At 37.1% G+C, this 26,817-nt stretch overlaps 1 protein-coding gene across 2 annotated transcripts in view; it reads left to right on the forward strand.

Moving 5' to 3' along the window:
• KAT6B (lysine acetyltransferase 6B) overlaps window positions 1–26,817 on the forward strand; it is a 112,318-nt gene that overhangs the window by 36,784 nt on the left and 48,717 nt on the right. For both annotated transcript variants that reach the window (XM_074154750.1, XM_074154749.1), the window contains exons 3-4: window positions 20,588–20,696; window positions 26,681–26,796. In XM_074154750.1, coding sequence (XP_074010851.1) covers window positions 20,588–20,696; window positions 26,681–26,796 — 225 coding nt within the window. The remainder of the gene's footprint in view (window positions 1–20,587; window positions 20,697–26,680; window positions 26,797–26,817) is intronic.

Below are 26,817 nucleotides of genomic sequence, written 5' to 3' on the forward strand. Positions count from 1 at the left end.
AATGCCACTGTTCTGTTGTTTAGCCTATGTTTTGGTGAATGGCTGCACCTCTATGTTCCTGCTACCCGAGTGTTGCTGGTGCTTGTTCACCCTGGGATCCAAGCTGACTTAGCTTTATGAGGGGTGACAGCATCTCAAAAACATACTTGTAACACTATGCTCTTGATTGCTTGTTACCACTGCAGTGCACCAGTTCAAAGGGTTGTGATGTTAGGGGGTTGGATTAAGGGGCTTTCTTTTTGTTGCACTGCGTACTTACTTTCTACCTCCATAAAGCTTCAGTTGCATGCACTTCTATAAAGACAACACGGAAAGATCCATGTGGAGATCTTAATTTCTTTGTTCGGTGTGGTCCACAGAGCCTTCTCCAAGTAAATGTGCCAACTGTAATTTACACTTATGATATTATATTGGCAGAACAGACTGCAGGTCAGACTTTCAGAAATGCTGAAATCCATCCTCCTTTTGCCATTCCCACCCTCCTAAAAGATTAGTCTCTGAAGTGTTTTAATTGTCTATGTTGCATGAGATTTAGAGATACTGATGTAATTTTGAAGAAAACTGATTTATGATCTGCTGTTTTAAAAAACAAAACCAAAAAAATGAACAAAAAGCAGCCAAACAAAAAACTCAACAAGTCTGAACTCTCTCCTACAAGAGTGGTGCAGTCTTGGATTTTCAGCAGTGTAACTTCGGGCAGATCATGTTAGTTAGAGATAAACCTACACAACTGCTGAAGAATCCTTTGTCCCAGCTTGCATCCAGTTTCTCCAAAAATTTCAATGGTCCTTAGTGCAGGAGGTCTGATAGCTATTACAGTGCAGCTGAAGAGAAGCTGTTAGAACGTGCATTGCAGAAGCTAAAAGTTGGGGAAGACTTTTTTGATCTGACCACTTGAAAGTGGTTTGATTATGGTGTACATTTTATTTCAATGGCTTATTTGGAAAGGAAATGACTTTGTGATGTGTGCCTCTGCATATATTGTCAGAAAGCGCTTACTCTTCTCTGATAAATCCGGAAAAATTCGAGAAAAACTGGAGTCAGTCCAAATGTTGGTATAGTAAACCTGAGTGGAAACCAAAACCTACCAGGTTCCTCTTACAGATAGAAAGGGGAGGGAGGAAGAAGGGTACTAAGCTCTAAAGAGGTGTAAGAGATTTCAGTATTATTGCTGTTCTACAGTACAGACCCTGACTGTTTTATCTTGGTGTGTTTCTCTGCTCCTCTTTAGTCTTAACTGTCAGCTCTAACAGCCTTCCAGGAAGGTTAATGTTGACAGTGAAAACACCCCCCCCCCCCCAACCAGCTTCCTCCTGCAACATTCATTATCCTCGAGTTCGCTACTGAAGCATGATCGTTTGCTGATCTTGTCTTATATTTACCCTTCAGTCTTGCTTTATACACTTCTTGCGATCAGATGATTATGTACTTAATTGAGAAGCCAGAAGTGGCAAATCAGTTCAAGTGTTTGGCTGTAGTAGTTGTCCTCAACATCAAAATTGTGATGATACTGCAAAAGAACCTGGTTGCAGAACCTTATTTGTCTTACATGCAGAATTTAAGTGTATGCACCTGTGTACACATTTTCCCCTCTCCTCCCTGCCAATCTGGATATAAACCAGTCCTGTTGCCCATGTTGTATATTTTCCTGCTCCAACACAATTTGTTGCATGTAGTCAGCGAATTTACAGAAACGCTACATTAGATCAATTTAGTATAAATTCAGCCTGCACATTGACAGAATTTATTCAGCTGCTTTATTTCTGGCATTGTTAAGTATTGTAACTTTTGATTTGTGACTAGATTACTAGAGTTAGACAGTGGTTGTAAGAACTTAGAGCTTTGGCCCACTGTTCCTTTTACAGAGCTACGAGTGAGGGTCTGTTGGGAAAGACACAGGCTTAAAAACTGTTCAGGAGGCAAAACACTATACACAAGACTTCAGTTCTTTTTTTGAAACTCCTTTTGATAGTTTTCCTTCTTAGAAGATGGGCAGAGCATTTAGAAGAAAATACTGATGCACTTAAACTCTCAACGTATATTATGCATACTTCATACTGTAAAAGTATAGAGAGTATTTGTATACCTATTTATAATTTGAATTTTGGAGAAGGCCTTTTCATGCAAAAGGGAGGTCTATGTTAGAGCTTTATGCTATTTAAAAAAACCTGTTTCAGTTATTTTCAGAAACATGTCTAATGGGCTTGAGACTGTTGTACGTGTTTATTGCTACACAGAAATGCTCTTTCTAGCATTAGTTACTTGCTGAAACTAAGCTGAACTTGGGTACTTCTCACCATGTAAATGGTGCATGCTGAGATGATGTGTCACTGTAGGTGACAAGTGCTGGATGATTTTTGTGCCCAGGAACCTATTTTGGCGACACCTAGAACTTCCCTTTCCCCCTGCCACGGTCAAAACTGAAGTGTTGGATTTCTGGTGTTCCCCCTCCACATTCACATGACCAAATATTTTCATTGATTTGCCTTTGTGGACTACACAGTCCATACAATTGTTATGCTTACCTAATAGGCATCTATTCTTACAAATAAATGAAAGGGTTTGGTTGTCAGATTATCACTTTTCAAACTGAAATAAAATGAAGGTGTCTCCCTTACTGTTCCTTCTGATATATCTGCATAAGTGGAATGGTTAGTTTAAGAAAGGTGTTACGTTTTTCACTGTAACACTATGAATAGCTTATTAGTTTGTGGGTATGTTGTATTAAGAATAGAATTGCTTTAGAATTGCTTTAAAATACTAAAATGGTGTCTAGGGCAAATAGTGAAGTTTCTTTAGAGAAATTTATGCTTGCTTTGATTTCTGAGCAGATCGAGTAGAGATGAATGTACATTCCCTAACTCTGCTAAATTAGAGCATTGAATGAAGACTGACAACTGTTTCTAAACTGCTTTATATTGCAGGTGGCCCAGAAACTCTTCACTTTGACAGTTATTGCAGTCTCCTCACAGTCTTTTGTGTGTACTTAGGGATTTGGGGTGGGGAGGAGGTTCCCTCTGTCTCTGTAAACTTGGAACTGAAAAGTTCTTGGTATGGTGAGAATGAATTAATATTAATTTCTTAAGTTACTTTCTCAGAGCTGACGCCTTTTTACTAAAGCTGTGCTGTAGACTGCTCTCTGTTCTGCCTCCCCCCCGCCATGTATCATTTAGGGGATAGGGGACGTGTGTCTCTACCGACCATGACGCATTGACACTGCGCGTGCAGAACTGTAGTCCAACTGCATATTCAGCTCTAGCTTGAGGGATACGGTCAGAGTTCCTCAGGGAAACAGTCTGTAAGTTCTATAAGCAGCCCTCTCTTCTAGTCTTTTTTTTTTTTTTTTTTTTTTTTAAACCAGTGATACTATTATCAGCCATCCAAAGACGATGTGGAGTCAAATCACAGTCCAAACCCGAAGCTGATCTCTTAATTGAATTAGTGTTTTACCAGCTGTTTCTAGCTTAATTCAGATGCTTTCAGTTGAATGGGACTTTGAGAAAGCTGTAAAAATGCACTAGTACCTTGCTTGGTATTGTAGTGGCAATACAGTTAATTGGGGGAATGAGGAATTAACTAGCGCAGTAATATATTTATGCCTCTGTATAAGCAATAGTTGCAGCTATGGCACTGACATCTTATGCGACTCTGTTGGGTGGTATCATTGTAATCCGTTGGCTGTAGGTTGTATATGATTCTTATTTCTGTTTGAATTCAGAGATTTCAAGCTTTTAGAGAATGTGCTTATGACAGTAGAAGGATTGTATTCCTGAAAACGTTAGGAGGCTGCCTAGAGAGATTGTTGAACCTCCATCCTTGGCAGTGTTCAGAACTCAATGATACTGATTTGCTGTGTTTCCCCGTTGTCTGACTTGACATCAATTTATTTTCTACTGTGAATTTTTCTCTTTCTTCTCCAGAACATAGAAGTTCATTGTACTTCCTTACAGGAATGATTCAACAGAGGTATTCTGGGGAAAAGACAGTGAATTTAGGAGGTAATGGTTTCAGAAGGCTGTATAGATTTGTACGGGAAAGGCTTTTTGCAAAAGCTGATGGCCACAGTCTTCCATTCCACTTCTACTCCACCTTTCTCCACCAAGCCGTGCGGATGCTCTAGAGGATACTGTGTCAGCAGATTCTGCAAAACATGTCTTAGTGAAAGCCTTGATTTTTTTTTTTTTTTTTTTTTTTCCTAGAAAGCAGTGTTGGAGTAGTGACTATACTGTGTGATTAGCTATGATTATGGGCATGGAAACAGCACTTTCTCCCAGGAAACAGAAGTCTTACAATGTAGAAACAGATTCTTTCAATATCTTTTCTCTTGCAACTGTAATGGAGAAGATGACAAGATGCAAAAAAAAAAAAAAAAAAGAAAAAGTAACGAATATGAATTTGCCAGATGTCCTAACTTTTCTACTCCCTTCTGTGCCTGTGGGTATTTGTTGTGAAGAAGTAGGTGGTGTTTCCTTTATCTGTGGTCTATGATGGGTTTTTTGGGGGGGTAGGGAAGGTGGTGGGGTTTTTTTGTTTGTTTGTTTTTTAAAATTTATTTATTTTGAAGAGATGCCTATCTTAAAGCAGAAGTTTATGCATTTTTAGTTTAATTTTATTTTTTCCAGACCTTAAATGCTTTTTTGTTTAGAATTGAGTATTTAGGAAAACATACATAGTTGTATCCATATTTTTTTTCCCCTAAATCATCCATAAGACAGCATTTCATATTGTAAATGCATTTAAGATCTCATCATTAATGTTGATGTTTTGGGAATGTTACAGTGCAGTTTCTTTCCCTTGAGCTTCTGGGACAGAGAAGGTCCAGGAAACACAGAATCATCCTATTAACAGCAAATTTGGCTTACGGCTGCTGTTTTCTCTACTGGTGGCTTCTGGTATAGAGATCTTCTTTGCCTTATTTTTAATGTGGCAAGGGGTGTGGGATATAAAATGTAACAGTTACAAGTTCTCATCAGCCTTCAGCACGCTTTGAACAGTAAACTTCAGTGAGGAACTATCAAGGCTGTAGTTGTGCTCATATGAATACAGACTAATTAAATTGCAATGATATAAGGTATAAAAATTTGCCGGTTGTGTGGGCTGTCACTGATACAGGATTTGAAAAGAGACCTTTTGAGAGCCACTTTCCCTAATAGTAGAAATTCTTGACTCTTTCGTGGTAAGATGAGTTTTGCTGGTGTGTGGGAATAAGTTTTCTTACTCCGCGGCACTGGGAAAAGAGGGACTGTTGCCCCCACTATGAAAGCAAAAGCTAAAGAAACTGTAGTTGTGGTGTTCTTCAGGAGCGCATTTTAACTGTATTTCTATTGATTTGTTGATGGACAGGAGGAGAAGGGAAGAGATAAGAGGAGAGTTGTGTTTAGTAATCAGTAGTAGCAGAACTACAACCCATGAATTTCCCCAGCAAAGGAAGGGGGTTGCTGTTCTGAAGAATTTAGTAGAGAAATTGCTGAGAAACTTCTGTTACCACAGGCTCATTCATTTTCCCAAACAGCAGCAGTGATAACTATTATCTTACAGATATCTTACAAGTGTAAATTTTTTTTCTCAGGTATAATGAAACCTTAAAAGTGTTTAAGGGGAATAGACTGTGTAAGCCAATGTCATAAACCACTCACGGCTTGACTTGTCTTTCAAGGAAAATACTCTTCAGAACTCATTCTTTGTTCCTTAGTATGCACTTTGTGGTCTTGCTAAACAAACTCGGTCTAAATTAACTGAAATCTGTACTGAGTGGCTAGTAACATTAAGTGTTCTGTCTGTAAAGAAGATAGTATTTGTTGTGATGCAAAAGCACTTATCCTTTCTGCCTGCTCTCCACGCAGTGTACAAATTGTGGAATTCGTGCTACAGAGCATCGGAACCTGGCAGGCATTGTGTGCAGCCTTCAAATCTCCCAGCCAGCACCAAAGAACAGCCCCGTTCTCTCTCCTTCATTGAAAATACTGAATATAAGAGGAATAGAAAAATAATACCTTTACAGATGTCCTAAATGACTGGAAATGTGGTCTCTTCCACCACCTCCCTCTCCCCTTTTTAATGGAAGAAAGCAAACTGGTCCCTGTATAAATGTATCTATCAATACATAGCTGTTTCATGGATTTACATTGTGGGTTTTGTTGTGTGTCATAGAGCAGAGTCCCACGTTTGCATGTCTGTGTTGTGACTGAGGTGATTAGGTACCTGCTGTAAACCCTTAGAGGAGTTGAAATTCTGGAATATCAGTTTAATTCCTGGCCAGGTGTCGTGTCCATGTCCCTTCCCTTCCCTTTTTATTTCCTAAATCAACTCTTCTGTTTGTCTTCATAGTCATTATTTTATCAGAGTGACTTGGCCATTTGGGGTTTGAATGTGTTATCAGAGGGGTCTACAGTGGGGATTAAAAACATGTTACCAGGAAAAATTGATTTTTGACTTTCTTTACATTTGGCTTTCATTGTATATGTTTTGAACATATAATTTGAATTAATTGCATATTAATCTGTTGGCAGATTGGAAATGTAAATCTGAGACTTTTTCTGAAATATGAAAGTGATCTGTGCTTGATCCGAGTATTACTAGATCTGTCCCAAATGAGAGATAAACCCACTGTAATTAGAGGAAGATTCCTAATCTTGGATAAGTGTTACAGAATAAATTGTGTGATTTAGGTTTTTTTCCTGAAGTTCTATTAAACATCACTTCAAGAAATAGTCTGTCATTTTAAAAAAATAAGAAAGATTAGAATGAAAAGTTGCTTTCAGTTGCTTGGCTTACTTGATTCGTGTATTTTGGCTTTTAAACTTCCAGCTTTGCTATGTTTTGAGTAATAAAATTTTACAGGGGTTTTTGTGCGATATTAATACTTTCCCCTTCCTTCCCCCCCTCCCCCCCTACCCCCCCTTCCTCTCATCATGTTTTGTCACTGTCATCTCTCTTCAAGTGTAGATTTATTTCTCATACAAATTGTTGTTTTCTTTGGCAGGCGCTAAAGCAAGTCTGTGTGAAATTATGTAATGTCTGAAAAGTTATGTTCATGATTAATTGGGCTATCATGAAACTATTTTGCTGTATGTGGAATAACTAGATCATACTTTTTATTTATTTGGCAGTGGTAGAAGGCACTCTGGTTAGATCAAGAAACTTTAGAGTGCTTTCTATTAACTAGTATATACATTACCTGATTACAGTTGGAACGTGAAATGTATGTCTCTTTTATCGGTCAGTTAATGTGAACCTCACATTTGGGTTCAAATAAACTTTAAGGAAACTTACTTGGCGTGCAAGTATGTCTTATTTCCCAAACAGTAAAATTTATAGTTGTTTGCTTAAAGCTGAGCACCCTTAAAATGGCATATTCAAAGACATTTTTGCAAGAAGTTAAAAATTAGAGGAATTACGCATTATATCCGAGCTGCATTGACATCAGTGGCAGAGCTCTCAGACGGCAGCGGAGTCAGTATCTCAACTAGAATTCTAAGTCTGCAGAGGGCTTTCTGTACAATTTATACTGCAAGGTTTTGTTTTGGTTTGTTGGTTTTGGGTTTTTTGTTTGTTTGTTTTCAAGAAATCTATCCAGTACAGTTAAATTATGTTCTGAAAATTCCAAGGGGTTTCAGATGTTGACTTGGTTAACAAGACTTCTTGTTAGTAATGGAGGCTTTTAGGTTATATTGTAAGCATCAAAGCAGAGGGAGGGAAGGGGCCTTTTCTGAAGGTTGGGTTATATAGAATTCTTTATAGGCTGTTATTGAAGTGATCCTCGTTTTAGACAAGTACTTTTCAAAACCTTTTCTTCACTCTTTAAAAATTCTGATTAACATCACTTAATTGATATTTCACAAATGCTTGCATTTTGCAAAACTGATGGAGATACTGTGCTCATCCTAAATATAATTACTTGTTTAAATTAGCTTTGCTGTTAAAGAACACCATATGTAATTTTTTGTTTTCGCTAAATTGATGACATTCTTTCTTATGCTGTAAGCATAGATGCTTATTTATAACCATTTTAAATACTGGAGAGTTAAGGCACAAAAGGACAAGAGCTGTAAATAATACTTTGATTTAGACTGTTAAGAAATAGCAGTATCTAGCTAATCTCCTTGCTTGTGCCTTGGGATCCACTGTCTGCTTGCTACTTCTCGCTGGTTAAGGGAGGTATTTTTCTCACACTAGCCTATAATGGGAGCCTAAAATACGTAGTCTGTAGGGATCAGAATTGTAGGCTTCCTTGCAAGAGATCAAGGTCAGAATTTTGTTATATTTATCTGCTAGTGCTAAAAGAGCTGAACAGTGAGTATACGAAGTGAAAAATTGACCTACTTGTTTACTTGTCCCTTGGCCTTACAGGTTAATGCAGTCCTAAAGACTGTTCAGTGAGTTATACAGGGTAGCTCTTCTCATGCTGCTTCTCTGTTTCCATTGGGATATCGCATTTTCTCATGTACGTGAAGGAAGAGGCAAGGGAAAAATCTCTGCAGGGAAAATGTTCTCGTGAAGTGATTCCTGCAGTATGTCTTTCCTTTCCTGCAGTATGCAGTATGAGTTTATCCATGTGTCTTGTCCCAGTTATGCTCTTCGCTCATTTGGAATTAGGTAAAAGAACAGCGGTTTTGTGGTTGTGCTGCAGAAGAAAACTTGCATTGAAAGTAGCTTGAGTATTACAGATAAAACTTCTGTTTTAATGGGCAGTGGCCCTTAACTGTGGATGATGTTGTAGGTACAGGTTATTTCATTACTTAGTTGTGTTACTGAATGCAAGTGAACAGGAACAGCTTCCTGTTACACTAAATAATCCTGTCAGTGGTGGAGGGAGGAGAATGGTGGAATACTTCAAACTTGGGCATGGTCCAGTAGTATTGTTAGATTCATCTGCTAAGTGATGATTTCTTAATATTTCATTTCCTTCAGTTTTGCTTTTTTGTTGGAATGGAAGTTTCTCACCACCTTCTGTAGGCTATTGGCAATACAGTTGTCACTTCTGAGGCAGAGCATAACCACCTTGAAGCACTGTTTAAAAAATCCCTCACTATATTACAGTAAGCGAGCTCTTGGCTGAATGAACTTTGCTATGACTGTTCTGCTATCCTTTTTTTTCTTTTTCTATTGTATGACTTCTGAGTCTGCCAGGACTCGTACGCTTTCTCTGAGTACTATGGCAATTTATTGGTAGGACAGAGAATGGCCTCTTGGACTTCATGGGTTTTGTTTGATACTACAGATTCCGAAATAACGTAGAAGATAGATGAAAACCAAGGTTTGAGAGACTGAGTAGATTTGTTTCCAGAAGCCATACAATACAAATTGCTGCATTTTTTTTTTTTTTTTTTCCCCCAGCTTCAAGAGACTTTCATTTAACTTTAATAGGCCTACTTGGAAGCCTTTCTAAGAAAAGCTGATCTTTTGTGAAATATTTACTGGCTTTGTTCTGAGCTGTTTGAGCTCTGGTATACATAGCATGGCTAGTTAACAGTGCTTCATTATATTCTAATGGAGAGAATTCTACTGTATTTGTAAAATACACTACAGCAATCTGGGTTTTTAATTATAAAATTATATTTTGTTTGGGGAGGTAATTTCTGCACAGTTTGTCAATACTGAACATTACCTGTACATATAAAGAAGCAGGGACTAATATAGCAGTCTGTTTCATTTGTTTAAAATGCCAGCCTCTTAGGTAACTCCTTCTGGTGTAAGGCTACTCTGCCTATTCACTTTTATTATCCCTCTGCCATGGATTTCAGTACTTGATCAAGTGAAAAACTGCTATTCTCCTAGGTCTTGTATAAAATACACTGTATGTACTTTACGGATCGGGCAGATTTTCAGTGGCATTGTGTCTTGAGCAATGGCTTGTAAAAGCAAATGCCTGCAAGTGGTTTCAGTGTCTTGGTTGTTGAATAAACTGCTTTTTTTCTCTGAAGAATAAAGTTCAATTCCTGTAGGGGGGAGGAAATGAAGCTGTTAGTATTTAATCAGCTATTTGTCCGGCTTTCTCCCTGTTGAGAAAGGAGACCAGGAATTACTATTTTGACATAAACAAATGAAAAAAAAAAAAAAAAAGATTTTTATTACCTGTATTGCTCTGTAGCTCACCTTGTAGAGTAGTATCGTAGCGCCGGTGGTTTTACCAAATAAAATCCATTGATTCAGCAACAGAAGGGTCAGTGGCACAGCTGCAGTCACTTGTTGCCCGTAGGAATACAGGTGTTTAACCATGTCATTTCTCTAATACTTGGGCCTCAGTAAGAGAAGCAACTGTGTTGTTTACAGTGACATTATTTGTCTTACATCTGCTCTTGAAATAATTGTTGAAATGGAAATGATGTTAAGTTATATTCATGTGTTAAAACTAAATCTGTTTTATAAAAAAATAAACAAACAACAGAAAAGCAAACAAAAAAACACAACACAAAAAAACCAAACCAAGGCTCTCTTTATTTAGAGCTTCTGTTTCTTAATCACATCAGTGGAAGAAATCTAAGGAAATAATTGTTTTGTAATCCCTTATCAGGTTCTAGAATTTGCAGCCTTACTAATTTTTGCTTTGGTCCTAATAATTCCCCTTCAGATATGTGAGGCCACTAGGCAGGCTATTTCTTGACTTTGTGCAGAAATTCAGCTGCTTCATCTTTAAGTAGAACAGGGCTCTGCTTGTTTTATTTAAAATTGCACTTCAAACTCTAGCCCAGTCTCATGAAGCCCTACTTCTGTTCTTAGTATAGTGCTACTCAAATCTAGATAGTGCTGACAGTAAACTTGCCCCAAAGAGTAAACTAAATAAAATATGCATATGATCAATTTAATATGCAATTAAACATTTTCCCTGAGCAATTAGTATCAAGACAACTAATAATTATCCTGTGCCATACTGCAAATATATTACACACATTTATGTAGGATGACTTTGGTAATAAGTTATGAATAAAAATATGCATATATACAAACATCTGAGTAAACATAATATTATGGCAATGAAGTGTGTGCTTTTCATACTGGAGGTTTTTTAACCTGCTTAAAAGCAATACTTTTCCTCAAAGCATGTAAAAATTGACATGCCAATGGGATAATGGTCTGTGAATTACACCACTGCTTACCTGTTGGTGATTACGTGTGTCACCCATTTCGTCCCAGTTGCATTGCAGTAACAGGTGGAATTTGGAGATAGGAAATGCAATTCCATTTGAACAACTGTATGTACCTGTGACAAAAAACCAATGGATTCCATGCCCAAAAGTTTGGAAATCTCCTAAGCGTATGAAGAAACTGAGATGTGTGAAGAAACTGAGATATATGAAGAAAAGGGGAAAATAAGAAGCAAGGGATGAGCAGGATCATAGAAAGCTGGGTACTTATGCAATTAAGTTTACTTCTAAATGAATACCTTGTAGGTGAGATTCTTGGAAAGGTTACATACTAATGATGTGGATGCTGTGTGTTTTTAAATATGTTGTCAAACACAATGCATGGAGTTAGGGTTGATGATGTAGAAGATGAGGTCATAGACCCATAGAATTGTCTATGGGTCTAGTCAATTGGGGTCTAGACAATATGGGTCTAAGGCACCTTTCAGATCATCTAGTCCAACCATCAACTTAGCGCTGCTGAAAACCATCACTAAACCATGTAGCTTAGCACTATGTCCACCCGTCTTTTCAATGATGAAGGGTGATAACGATAGGTCATTGGTTTAAGGCTTAAGTGCATCGTTTTTGTGACAATTGGTGGCAAGTAAGGGAATTGTATGATGCTCTTAAGATACCTATGTGGATTTAAAGGATTGAGTTTTGAGGGAGGTGTGAAGAGTGAAAACTTACTACTTTGGAAAAAGAAGAATTTGAGCTAGGTAAAAAACAAAGGTGTCACTTGGAAGATGACCTCATGCTTTGACTAATGGTTGCTATGTAAGGAGTAGTGCATCTTTGGGTATAATCTTCCTGGTTGGATCTGCAGTGGTGATTCAACTTTAATCTGTTACAGCCAATGGACTTCTTTGGAGAGGGGATGAAGAGAAGCGAGCCTGTTGTTGGTACACTTGAAGTTGTTCTGTGTGCCAGATTGAAGAGTTAAATTAAAAATAAACAAATACATTAAAAGGAAAAAATGAATCTTTCTTTTAGCCAGAAAGTTGATAGATACGTAGATTTTGAACCAGTTGCTGGTCTCATGGTAGACAAATACGGGAAGAGAAGGGATGAAGTTTGGAGTTGAAAAAGTTTTGGAGCCCTTCCGATTCTGACTCTTACTGAAACAGCCCTTCGAATGAGTCTGAAGACATCAGTTTTTTACCTTATAAGTGTAAAGAAGATGGATCTGAATTACTTTTATATAAAATTTAACTTACAAATATGTTTTGCATTAATTTCCCAAGGGTCCCTTGCAGAAGGTGAGAGAAGGGAGCAAACCCACAGTAGTTGAATGTGGAATTGGGTAACATTGTCTACATGCAGTACTGATAGTGCATGGTCTTTTCAGTCTCATCTGTTTGATAGAGACAACTTAAAAATGCGTATTCCTGAAGAGAATATATTGCCACAGGTATCAATACCATAGCTCTATAGCTGAAAAGTACTGAACTCCCACCCCCACCCCCTTGGTCTTTTCACTTCAAAATCACCAAAGAGAGGGTTTCAGGAAGCCTGAAGACTGCTTGGTCCAAGATTAGATTGGCACAATGTAAACGATGGTCATCAGAATTACAGGAAGATGCAAGTAGAAAACTGCAGTGTATATGGGACGTATTACAGCTTGAGCTATTTATAACAGAAGGGGTACAATTTAAACAAGTAAAGTGTCTGAGTTCAGAAACTTCTTAAAATGATAGCAGGGCCTACACATATCAAAAGTGTTGGCTTTAGGCTGTCTGCAATAGTCTTGTGTGTCTGATAAATTTGGATTATGGTTTGAAAGCTTCCCCTCTCTAAGTGTAGAGGCTTTGGATTGATTCTGTTCAAAATGAAAGCTGAGCCTCCAGAGGACTGGGAGATTTATCTATACTTTTTCGCCACTGCTTTGCACCCTTCTCCAGAGGTATCCTGTGCTTTGGGTGGTGGTTTTTTCAACAGAAATTGGATTTTTAAAATGTTCAGTGCAGTTTGACTTACGTGAACTTAATTAAGAGGACCGGGGTAAATGAATAAAACCCTTTCTAGAAAAGGTACATGTGTGCATGTGTGTATTTCTGTGTGGTTTTTGTGGCTTTTTTCATCAGGGTTGTTTCTTCCCAGCATGTTTAGCAATATTCACCATGCAGAGCACTAATCCTAGTTGGTTTCTTGAGTACAGCTGAAGCAACTTTAATAAGCTGAAAGCAGTTTGGTTTTGTTTCTGATTTTTGTTTCTGATTTGTTTTGTTTCTTATACTATTATATGAACTAACAAAAGTCTAATTTGAAATGGAATTTGACTTTACTGTCTTTTCCATATTGCAGGGAAAAGAGACATTTGAAGCCTGAGATTGCATTCTGTTCCCTAATCAGTAATTATTGTGAGCTGCCCTGCTCTAGGTTGTATTGTTTCCCGATTTGGAAGAGGGAGCAGGAATGTTCCTTTCAGTAACTTAAAAATAGAAACTGTATTTAGTGTATGTTATTTTATACATGTCTGCCTCGTGACAGTGCTTGTTTAACAAGATGCAGGTTAGCTTTTTGTCTGTCCAGTTCCATCAGCTGTAGAGATGCTTGTTGACTGATGGGGTTAATACTTAAGGCACAAAAACTAACATGGGGGAGCTGTGTCCAAGTGGGACAGACGCATTGTGTTTAGGGAGGTAGATGATGTATTTTCCTGTAAGATGTAGTTAAAATACTCAGGGAGAGAAATTTCTAAATGTACAAGTTTGCGTTGTAGACTTGGCCATATTTTTCAGGGTGGGAAGGAAGAAGAGGCAAGTCATGGCTTTAAAAAAAAAAAAAAGTTGTTTTAAGGATATTACAAGGAATTATTACCTGAAGAACAATGAAAAAGCTAGGAATAATTTAGCGAATGCTCTGCATACATGGTTTCAGCTCATGTTTGCAAGGGAACTGGTGAGCTCAGGTGAATAGAGTTCTTAAGCCTGTTTAAGGAACTACAGTTTTCTTACGGGCTGAGGTGGGAGAGTGCTCCCCCTCCTGCTGTACCTGTAGAAATATGTCAATTTGGATGCTCTCTCAGGAGTTCCCCATTCATCAGGAGTGCAGGATGGAAGTGAGATTTCCAGTTTTCAAGAGGACAATTTTAAGAACATTGGATGAGAGACGGTCTTCGTATGTGTGCCCTCACAATCTTCTTGACCAGTCGTCTGCTGATGGTTCTGTGTGGGCACACAAAGGGGAGATCGTGGACCTGCACAAATGGATTTCGAACTCTGAAACCTAGTACCCCTGTTGCAGTTAGATGCCTTTGGGGCCTGTGAATCCAGGACGACACGAAAGTTTTTAAAAAATTTATCAGTTTTGGACAATTTATTTACCTCTTACAGTCACACTGTATATCATAATTCCCATACAGACATACCCTTTGAAAGTACAGGAGGGGGGTGTGAGCAGAAGAAGCCACTGTGTAGAAAAGAAATGGGAATTTCATAGAGCAAAGGAGAACACGAACCTGTATTCTAGCAGTGAAGATACTCTTTTGGGGAAAGAGGAGAAGCTTCAGAGTATAGTTCTTCCTCAACACACTGTTTATGTAATTCATTGACTTGAACGTGTAATAATAAAAAAAAAAAAAAATTGGCACCCTGGACTGTCCTCTTTTCTTGGAACTGCTCTTGTGCTGGCTTTTGCTTTGTGCTCTCTGAATGTATAGGTGCTACGGTAAGGTTTGTAGTAGATCTAATGTTTTCACACTTGTGCAGCAATAGCCTCTCAGCATGTTTTTGATATCGTTTGAGTTTTGTGTACTTTTTACCACGTGATACCTGTGTGGTACTGTAGAGCTAACATGGGATCCACTGGCCAGTTGTCATTGAGAAGTAGTTTTAAAAAACGGAAGTTTAACTTAACCTTAGAATAAATAGTTCCTGAAGCTTGATGGATTTTTTTCAGATGTGGAAATTAAACTCAGATATTTTTACCCACGGGATGGGTGCAGTAAGGGGATTGCAGCTGAAAGTACTCATTATACCTTGCCTTGATTATGACCAAGAGCAAGTGCTTCAGTATCTTAGGAAATTAATACCTGTAGCTCATTCAGTTGTTGTTTTTCAATATGAATTTTTTTACAGGCAGTATTTAGAGATGCTAGTGGTGGTATTTTTTGTTCAAAGACAAGAAATTTTGGTAGTTTTTCATGGTTTTTTCAAACTATGATGTGATGGTCAAAGAAAAAAAGGAGCAGATAGCCCATGAAGGTGCTTTGTGAAAATGTAGGTGTGCTGAGAAAGCAAGCTTGATGCTTCTGTCCTTCCTAAGACTGTAAATAATTAAGTAATTGAAGTAGGGTAAAGATTGGGACCAGAACAGTGGATCCCTAGTGAAGGTCATGGCAGTTCCCATTTTCAATAAAATTTGCCTCTCTATCCTGTTAACCCTGAAATTACTTGCATGCTCTTTCTATTCTATCTAGATAATGGCTATCTAATATTTGTGTATCATGTGTGATGAGTATTACAGCAGGTTGTCAAATGAGGTGCTTCTGAGAAGGCATTGTTGCAAATGTGAACAGTCAGGTGTTTTGGTTTACTGTTCAAACTTGCATTTTTTTGGCAGTGTCTGTGAAACTTGTCATTTCTTTTAATGTGTATAACATTTAATGAGACTAGCACTTAAAACCATAATTGTGTGTACACAGCTAATGCTGAACAGTTTTCAGACAATCTGTTTAAAGCCTCAGAGTGCTATAGTAATGCAAATAGTAATCTCATTGCTTTCACTGGGATTTGTAGTTGTGGGTAACTTTGCATACTCAAAATTAAGACTTTTCAGGACCTATCAATATGACTTTTGGGGGCGTGCGATGTTAGAACATGCTAAATGCTCTAAGAATTTAATGGGAATTATAAATGTAGTTAGATGAGCATGTAAATTCCACAAGCACAGAAACTAGAGTAGGAAAAAAAAATTGTTATTTTGGGTCAGTTTCGAGACAGATTTTGACATAAGGCAATAGAAGTCCAGCTGAATTTTTACCAAAGATTCATTTTATGCAGTGGCAAAGCCTATTAGTTTCTCAGAACAGGTAGCTGTGATTCATTAAAATAAATAAAAGAAATAGTTTATTGTTTGCAAGTCTTTGCTTAAATATGGAAACTGCACTAGTTTAACTAAATGCTAGCAGTATGCTGTTATTTTTAAATTAGTATGGGTTTTGTGTGGACCAATCTCAAAGTTTGCAGTACATATGAAGAATGTGAGAAAGCAGTAAGGACAGTGGGTCCTTAATGATTCAAAACTTGGAAACTATGCTAAATAGTTGAAATTCACATTTCGGTTTTTTACATATCCTCAACCTGAGTTGAGGATATGTTGAGCATATATAGGCACACTGAGGCGAAATCATTAATGGGTTTGCATTGCCCTCCTGATGAAAGGCAGTTGCTTTCAGATTTGACCATCTGATGGTCTTCAGTCTTTAGGTACTTAATGGCAGGCACTTGAATATGATACTTTTTCTGATAGTTTTGGTTTGTTTATGGGGTCTTTTATGCAGCACAAAAAAAAATCATAGTGTATCTGTCTGGTATACCAAATTCTTGTTGGGACTAACTTTTTGTTGGGAACTTACTTTTTCCCTTGTCTTTTTGGTGCCCTTTCTAGGAAGGTGGTGTATTTCTGAGATCAGAGCAAAGGTTTATATGCTGCTTCAAGCAGAGACCCTTAGTGTGGGGCCTGCTAAATAGTCTGTGATACTCTTTAAAGTCAGCCAGTCTCTTGAAAACGTAGCTGCAATGCTTTGCTGGTTCACACAGCTTTTATGACAATGTCCTGATCAGCTGCAGTCAGTGGTTGTTTATAATTTTGCCCCTGCATTTTTTCTGGAAGGGAACGGGGGATACATTTGAGACTTCCTATTGTGAATGTTAAAAATAATGCTTGGTTTAACATTTGTACTGTATGTAGCAGGATTAAATGGGTATCTCCTACCAAACGGTAATAATTCATTTGTCAGTGTGAAGTAATACAAACTCATATATTTGAGAAAATTCTATACTGTATTTTACAACATAATCCTCTCTTTCCTACTTATTGTTGGAAATTAAGGATGTAAACTGTGGCAGATGATCACACTGTGTGCATTGCGAGGGTTTCTGAGCCAAAAAGTACTGATGACAGTAAAAATATCACAATACAGTACTTGGTTTTAAGGCTATTTAGAGGATTGATGGAGTGTGGTGGTTGGATGTAGGATGTTTTAAAGGATCGATTGACTATGACAGTTGGATGTATGATGCTTAAATAAGTATTGTTCAGTTTCTAATTGGAAAGTAAAATAAAAAACCAGAAGAAAATAAATCCCATTGCCTGACTGCTTTTTGTAAAGCTTCAGTTTCTGAACGTAACTGCATGTTGGCGTAATGTATGAATTTCTGCAAATTTGCCACTACTGCAATTGGATATACAGTTACTTAAACAGGGCAGCCTTTTAAACTTGGATGTACAATTTCTAGTGACCTAGAAAACTAAACCCTTTTGAAAGTTGTAGTTTACCTTGTTCCCAAAATTAAAAGAAAGAAAAATTACTTTCAGTATATTAGCTCTGTTGAAGAAATAATAGTATATTACTGGATAAACATTACTCAGACCTATCTTCAGGGACAGAGCAGACACCATACTGTTAAAGTTTTTGTAACACAGTTATTAATGTGGTTCTTAAATATTAGATGAAAAAGATATTTTCCTTTAAACTGAGGCTGAATAACAAGAAAAATATTACTAGTTCATCTGGTATAAAATTTTGCAGTGTTGAATAACCAGCCATACTAGTTCCTTAAGAGATGAAATTGAATTAACCTTAGTGACTAATCATTGTTTTCAGAAGATAATGATACTAGATTTCTTAATCACTAGTTTCTCTTTGAAAATACAGCAAAGAGATACAGGTAGCAGATACATTCCTGTTCGCATTACATTCTGATGCAGTCAAAAAAACCCAAAAACCTAAGAAAAACAAATAAAAATCGCGGCGCAAAACCTACTTAGTTTATCCTAATTGAGACAGTTGTGAGCCAGAAATAATACTACCAGTATGAAGAGAGTTTTGCTTTGACTGTGCAAGCTAAAGCAGTATGAAATGATGTTTTGTTTACTGTGCTGACAAGAATGTGTGTATTTCTAACTTTCAGTAGCTCAGACATCAGACCCAGTAATACAGTTATTAATGTAAATTGCTTAAAAATATATACTGGAGACTGTAAGTTCTTGAAAACTTGTGTGTGAAGTGATAGGATTTGCAAGCTCTCTATTATTAGGTTTGGTATGGGAACATTAGTCTTTGTAGCCCTGAACTGCCAACAACCTTTGTCCTTTATTTTACCTTCAGTTAAAAACAAAAAAAAAAAGGGGGGGGGGGGGGGGCTGGGGTGGGTTTGAAATAGGGAAGTAAATGAATGTTGGCTAATGGCCATGTCTTTTCCTACAGCAAGAAAAAAAAATCTTGGAAAGATAAATGAGATTGTGGACCTGGATTTGTTTCATTACGTGAATGATATGTGATGTTTTGTAAATTATTTATCAGAGCAAGCCTTTCTGAAATGGCTAAAGCACTGTTATATCAAAGGGAATGAGAATGGTATGGTTGCCAAGAGGAGATTTTTACTCGATTCCACTAGAGGAATAATCTTTCTTTTAAAACTATCTGTATTAAGCTTTAAGTAGCAGTTAAGAAATGTCCACAAGATGCTGCAAGTGAACAGTTGTGTTTGGATAGCTCTGGACCATTTTTCTGCGATGATTATTGGTGTAGTTTATGTATTTTTTGTTAATGTCATTTTCCTCCAAATACAAGTCTGTTTAAAAATATAATGACGGGACAGATCTGTTGAATTATCTTACTGGCAAGAATAGGAACTAGCTCATTTTCTTTCATTTGTATGTGTGGTGTTTTTAACTTGCAGGTGAAAAATTCTGCAGGTAATTGGTATATCCTTTCCCACCTTCCCACCTATAGAATTACTGATCTCATTCAATGCTGTCCTGCCAAAACTCGCATAGAATATCAACTTTTTTAGAAATTTTTGAAGCATGACTGAATTGGAAAGCTGCCGGTTTCATAGCTTCAACGATTATTTTTGTCCAGGTAGCAATTTAATATTTCAGCTATCCATATAATCCGTAACAGGGGTCTTGGTACGACAAAGAACCACAGAGGATGTTTGTTCCTAAAGCTCAATAATATAAACCTAGTTGGAGTATTTCTGTAGTATGTTGTGTTGAGGTATAAGGGCACATCTACATGGAACTGATGCCTTCTCAAGAATACCCTTAAAAACAAGCATTTCCTTCTTCCCAGAACTATAACGGAATATAGATTCGTGGGTCAAGTGAAGGTAGTCTGTCAGCTTTTGAAGTATTGTGGCGTAGAGAGGAAATGTAAAAACTGAACAGGAAAACAATGAATAATTGCCTTGATATATCAAACTAGCAGCATCACTTAGGTAAATCTGGAAACTAGGAATTTGAGAAAGTAAGTATTTTAATTTTCAAGTTGATGTAATAGTAGCTGCTACGAACCAGTCTGGGAAGGTAGTCTTATTTGAGTATCCCCCTTGAAGAAGTAGTTGCACATAATTTTATTTGTTACAGATTTGTTTACAGATATTTCTAAGTAGGCATTTATACATGGATATTTTGGATGTTGCAGGTAAGTTGTTTCATTAAGGCTCTAAAATGTACTGCAGAAACTGGTTTGAGGTATTAAATCACTGACAGTTTGTCACATAGCAGATTAGGAAGATTGAGAAGTAAATTTGTATCAATTCTTAGGTCTTTCTTTGTAAAGTTCTGTGTATTGCTTCCAGACATTGAAAGATTTGCATGTTTTTTTTAATTCCAATTGTGTGTCATAGCTGATGGGACTCATCAGACTGGAATGAGTAACTGTCGGTCTGTTGAATCCAGTGTTTTTACCCCAAAACGTTATTTTCAGGGGGAGGTTTGAGTTGTATTGGATGGAAAAGTAATAAAGTATGTCTTAAATTTGAGAGTTTTTGTAAACGTTACTGTGGGTTTTTTTCTGTAGGAAGGAATTATATTAATCTGTAAAAAAGGCCAGTTTGCATCTTAATCTTTGAGCGCTATTACACCTGAAGAACAAGCGAATGTGTTCTGGAGCTGAAAGTGTGTGTTCAAGAATAGGCTGATTTTTCCTCAGTTTTATCACTTTTATTGGAGAGGTTTACATGGATTATGGAATAGTACACAAGGTTGCTTATTAAGGGCCAATTTAACATTTATGAAAAATGTTAGGATAATAAACTTTGTTATTCCAGAGTTAGAGAAATTGATGTTTGTCTTGGTAATTAATATGTGGTACACCAAAATGTCAGGTAAAAGTGAAAGAAAGACCAAAAGATGACTGAGAAAGGTGTTGTTCGGTTTATTTTGGTGTTTTGTTGTTGTTGGGGTTTTTTTTTGCTAGCTAACTCTTGTCTATTTATTTGTAATTCTAGCCACGAGCTGATCCCATCCCGATATGTAGCTTTTGTTTGGGAACGAAAGAATCAAATCGTGAAAAAAAACCAGAAGAGCTGTTGTCTTGTGCAGACTGTGGCAGCAGTGGTGAGTTGGCTGAATTTACAAATACTAGAAATGTTTATGCTTAAGTCTGTTTTTAAGGCGTTAAAAATATTTTAAACTTCTGAATGTCATCCTCTCTTTAGACATAAATTGAGAACTGAAACAAAGGGGGAGTGGAAGAGATTTATTTTTTTTTACTAAAATTTTGTCATCTGGATAATGATAAATGAGAGGTGTGAATTCATCTTTATACCAAAAGTATAGATCTGCTCAGTAAATTAATAGGGGAACCCCACTTGTAAAATGCAGGAATTCTGTTACTGTATGGGATCTGTGTTTGATCTGAAAACTCAGTTTTGCATTGTGACATCAAACGATGATCAAGAATTTTGCTTGCACAGACTTGCAACATTTCAGAAGCTGAGAAATAATTGTAATAATAAAGACTGAGTAGCCATCTTTGCTGTTGTGTATCTTGTGTATCCAATGAATTTTTTTATATACAATTCTTTTGTTACTCAAGTGGGATTTTGAATAATATTGTCAACTAACATACTGTTGGGCACCTGTTACTTGTCAGGCACAAGGCAGTGACCCTACTGATCATATGTACCTTGCTCCCATGTGTTGCAGCAGCTCTTGCAGTCTTGTTGCAGGTGCTTCCCTTAAAGTGAGCAACTCGGTTAATTTTGAAAATGAAATACTGTAGCGCAGTGGCTGTGCATGGATGATACCAAATGCGTTCTTGGCCTAGGTTATTCCTGGTTCACAGAGGGATTTGGCTGAGAAACTTGGGCAAATCTCTTCAGCAGCTCTGTGCCATAAAGCTTTTTCTGGCACAACTGTAGTGTTCTGGATGTGAAAATCCTCTGATCAGTGTAGCTATTCTGTAAAAAATCCCTTGTGGAAAACAGCTTTATGCTGGGAAGAAGAGTTATTTGGCCAGGATATTTTGTCAGTGGAGTGGACTGTTCTTGTTTAGCTGTGCCAGTAAAAAAAGTTTTGCTCCCATAAATTTACAGCTGCATTTGGAAGTACTTCTGGTAAAGCCCTGCAATGGAAACCATTCCATCTTGCCTCAAAGACAAAATAGCGGTGCTGCCTAAAGTCACAGGCTGCAACGTCCAACTGCTTGCAGCCGCCCCTTTGTGCTGGTACCTGGTTGCATATAAACTAGATTGAGGAACAAACGTAGTTGAAAGATGACAAGTTTGATCAGTTCCCCAGTCTGGTTAATGCACAACCTTGCCAGCTTCTATGTCAGAATGAAGAAGAGGGAGGTGCTTGGGAGGGAAATGAGTAGAGAAGAGGTAGGGTCTGCCTAAGTCAGCGCTGCTTTTGAGAAGGCTGGAAGTGAAAGTATTGTTTCGGTGTCTTTCAGTTCAGAGTCCACGTGTATCATCACTGTGCAGGTGTGCTGAAGGTAGTCTGTCTTGGTACTGTGATAGCTACACAAGTACTTGAGTAAAAACAGTGTGGATCAAAAATATGTTTTCAGTTAATCGGGATATGCTTTTGATTCTGTGTTTCTGAATCTGTCGCCCCAGACAGATTATTTGCATTTTAGCCAGTGTATTTTTTAGTATATTTAAGCAAGTGATTAAACAGTGAAGTAAGGAAGTGGCTTTTTCACCCCAGTACATGAAACCGAACCCCATAGATTTTCAGTGGTCTTCCTTTAATGGTTTACATGTTTCCTGTATTTTCAAATCTGTATTCTAGTATTTGGAAATTTAATAGGATTTGTGCTTGGTTAGACTGTGGTACACAGAGTTTAGATATCAGCTACTCTTCTCTTGTGTAGTTATCCCCTGGTAGGTCTAAGACACTTAGAACTGGAAATCTTGACTTTCATGGATCAGCTTCCATGTGAATTAACACTGATACATTCTCTCTGCCTCATTAAGACTAAATTATCTTTAATTAGTTCCTCAGATGTATTGGATATAAAGAATGAAATGTTGAGACTGCCAATCAGATTGCTGGATGGTTAAACTTTAGCTACTGGTGCCTAACTAAAATAAAAACCAATCTCAGTTCAATTTATAAATAACAAAACTTCACTCAAGTGGAGGTTTATTGTAATTGGATTTGTAATTTTGTACGTTGCAGTGAATTTCAAAGCTGATCTTGCTGTCTGACAAACATAAAAGAAATTGCATGTTGCGCAAGGCAAGCAAATTGTTCAGTTGATCAGAGATTAAATTGCAGTGCCCACTACTGGCACGTCTGCTTTCCTTTATGTTTTTGTGTCAGTTGCTCGTGTCTCTTCAGGTAATGCTTCTGCGTTCTGAAAGCAGAAACTATCTGGATTATCTGCACATTTCATTGATATTACTCTTATTTTGTGGTATTTGGAAGGATAACATATTTGGGCAGTGGAAACAAAATGCACTGCTATGTCACTTTGCACAGGGCGTTTTCTAAGGCAGTAAGGTGAGGGATGTCAGATGCGAGAAAACAAATCCTATTACGAGAGCAAACATTGCTACCTTTTTTTTTTTTTTTTTTTTTTTTTTTTTTTACACCCTCCCTACCCCCCTCCTGTTTTTTCCCCTACCTTTTGATTTTGAAAAATCAATAAACTTGAGAACTGGAATTGAACTATACTTCCATTTTCCCAATGGAGATGTGCAGAAGCAATTAAAGAGCTGCTGCTGACAGATTTTAAAAGGGAGTTGAAGTTTTAGAAAGAGGAGGAAAAAAAGTTGAATTACTGGGGACCTATAATAAATATTTTTAAAAAGGAGGAAAAATAGGTAAAAGTAGAATACCTGTGGGTAATGTTCTTTCAAACAAATAGCATGTTAGGCTGGGAAGGAGAGAGATCAAAGATGAGGAGGGGAGGCCAGAAAGCAGAACAGTGAAAACATCAAGAGGAGTAAGGATGGAGAATGTTTGGAAAGGACTGTAATAATTTAGCACCGTACATAGTTGTTGTCACTGACATGATGCTTGTTCTTTTAAAAGACTAGTTGTTTTGTCAAATGCTTTGAAGAATAAACAAGGCCCAAATTTGCAACAAGGAAACAAAACTGGGCAGGTGAAAGGAGTTGCCTTCGATCACAAAGGAGTGAGAGGTTCTGTTTTTACTTCCTGATCTCACCTTTTCCTGCTGCGTCAATGTATCACAGATCTTAACCTTTTCTAACTGGGAGGGATACAAATGAGTTTTAAAACATTTAATTTTTAATAATTTTATTTTGAAGTAAGCCTATATATGTATTCCTAGTGGAAATTCCCAGCTTTCAAAAGTCTAAATTTCCAGTAATCTGTTAAACTTGTGTGCTACATGAAAATATCGATGCTGCTGAGGTTTGAAAGAAAGTCAGATGATTGAACCGGGAGAAATTACCATTTGAAACACTTCAAACTAGAGATTGATCAAGTGTTGTAAACTTCTTGGCAGATTTAGCAGTTTCTGGATATGGAGAAGATAGTATGTTCTCGATTTCAGTTTAGATCAGTTAGAGCTGAAACACTGTGAATTTTGGAGCCAGAAACCAGTCAGTCGTGGCTGCGTTTCCTCTTCAGTTCTTTCAAATTTAAAGAAACTAGCTGTAAAATCAGTGAAGGTCACAGTGACTCTGTTTGACCGACTACAGAAATTTGTTAAACTACTGTAGTTAAACAGAGTCCCTTTAAAAAGTGAAACCTGTGTTGATTACCACTTCATGTCTGGTAGGCGTTACCCTCTACTTGTAGTTGTTATATTTGCACAATGTCAATTTGAAGAGTGTAAGTATTATCAGCTATTAATGAACAATACCATATGGTATTTTGAAATTTGAAAATTTCCGTGCTGTCTCTGCTAGTGCGTACCTAAGAAAGGCAGTAAAAGAACAAGGGAAATGCATAATGATGATTCCCATTTGCGCTGTTGCAGCCTCTAGTTAGCTGTGTCTCAAGGACATGGAGTTTCAGGCAGAAGCCTCATATTTAATACCAGTGGATTTTTTTCTTGAATTTTTGTCTGATGGTAAAATCTAACACTTAAGGATAATAACAGATTTATTAAGCTAGCTGTGTAATTGCTTGAATGAGAAATGTTATGTTTGTAGATAACAGAGAAATAAGTAACCCTGTTACACCTGATCTGTGTGTAGTTATCCAGCGGTGAGAATGGAAGTCTCTTCTGTTTATACTTCTCAGTTATTTACTTAAGGCAAAGTTAAAATCAGCAATTTGAACCATAACTTACTTGCTCCTTGAAGTAAATCACTTCTGTGCAGGGTAGATAACTGAGATGAAATGTACTTATACGGAGGTAATTGGTTTATGATTATACTTTAATGTGCTAATATAGTTGTTAATTCATGGTTGATGAAATAAGTCTTTCTGTGATATTGATTATTAATACTAGCCACTCTAGGGAGCTTTTTTCATATTTTTTAGCAGATTTTTTTTTTAAATGAAGCACTTGTTAAGCTTTAGTGAAGGGAACATGTAGCGTTGAACTCATCTGTAGTTATGGAGTATATTTGTCACTGTCAAGAAGAAACAGTCACTTTTAAGTCCATGTTTGGCTTTAACTACAAAAATTTGTTAATGTATCTTAAACTGTATGCTAAGAATCAAATTTCAATGCTTTTTCAACATCTTTGGCTTTGAAACTACTCTTTGAATTTATTATTGATCTTTACCAATATATTATATTTCTGCATTTTTATTTTGAGGATATTTACACAATTTAAGTTGTCTTTTAAAGTTTAACAAACAGTGGATTAAGCCTTGGGTACATATAATAAAAGGAAATAAAATCTAAAATTCGCCTTTATTCCAGTTGGTTTTGCATTCCATCAGTCATTTTTGCCATTCATGCCTCTGTGCACTAGAAGACAAAAATAGCAAATACTTATGGTTTAGCCTGTATTCTTGTTTGTGGTGGTTTAGCTCAGTCTTGAACTCAGAATCAGCAGGTGGAGAAAGTCTGAATCACCATGACTAGACCATTACCTGGAAGAATGCATGTACCCTGACTCTGACAGGGAGAAGAAAGCATCCTTCATGCACATCACATCACTGCAGCCATCTCTAAGTGCAGCATGGCATCAGGGATTCTTATCTCTCTGACAACCTGTGGACTGATGTTCTTGATAATCTCTGAATATAACACTGGCAAAAAGTATTTCCCTGGGAAGGCTTATCCCTTCCTATTTAGCAGTGCTTTTATCTTTTCTGGATTAAGGGTACACTCTGTTGAGGTTGTTGAAGACATAGAATATCATTGTTAGTATTGCCTAAAGTGTTGTATGTGTTTAGTTGTCTGATATATTGTATTAATTGAAAAAGCCAAGTAGGCCTATGCTACCATGGAAAGAGGATGGTCCTGCCAAGGAATAGAACATAGTTTCACAGGAGGTGGTAGTTTACCTACTCTTTCTCTCCACCACTGTTCTAAATCTTCCTTTGCAGTAAGTTTTTCTTGTGCCAATTGCCTGATTCTTTTTTTTTTCTTTCTCTTTTTTTCTTTCTTGATGCCTTGAAATTGTTCTTTGTATATAATTAAGTAATAAGTTGGAATGAGAAGCGCATAATAATTTGACTATTAAGTTTGTCTGGTAGATACTTAGTATATTTAGAAAAATAACTAATACAGTTTTATCTAAAGATTTCCTCTGTTTATGTTGCACTGCTATGAAAGGGGAGTGGGGTCAAGTTTGTAAAAACACTTTTTTCAGAACCAATGGCAGTTTAATATGCTGTGGAAATAACTGAGTGAAAATAAAAATTCAGTTTCACGTGCTTGTGTAGACGATTCGCAGATGTAAGTTACTGTAGAAGTCAACTTTCTGCCTGTCTTCCTAAATGAGTTTTATTTATTTATTTTAGTTATTCTGTATCTTTGTATGAAGTAGACGAGTTAAATAACGTGTTGCAAAGTTCTGAAAGCAGCTGGTGCTCGCAGGGTTCTGGTGATGCTCACTACATCCTATTGAACTTAAGAATCAATTTTAACAATCTTAAATCTCAAGCTTCAAATATTTTGGTTGGTTGTTTTGTTTTGTTTTTTTTTTTTTTTTTAGGACATCCATCATGTTTGAAATTCTGTCCTGAGTTAACAACAAACGTGAAGGCCTTAAGATGGCAGTGTATTGAATGCAAGACATGCAGTGCATGTAGGATCCAAGGCAAAAATGCAGTAAGTTAGACTGTTGAGTGT

Source organism: Numenius arquata, chromosome 10 (assembly GCF_964106895.1).
Source record: "Numenius arquata chromosome 10, bNumArq3.hap1.1, whole genome shotgun sequence".
Lineage (NCBI taxonomy): Eukaryota > Metazoa > Chordata > Aves > Charadriiformes > Scolopacidae > Numenius > Numenius arquata.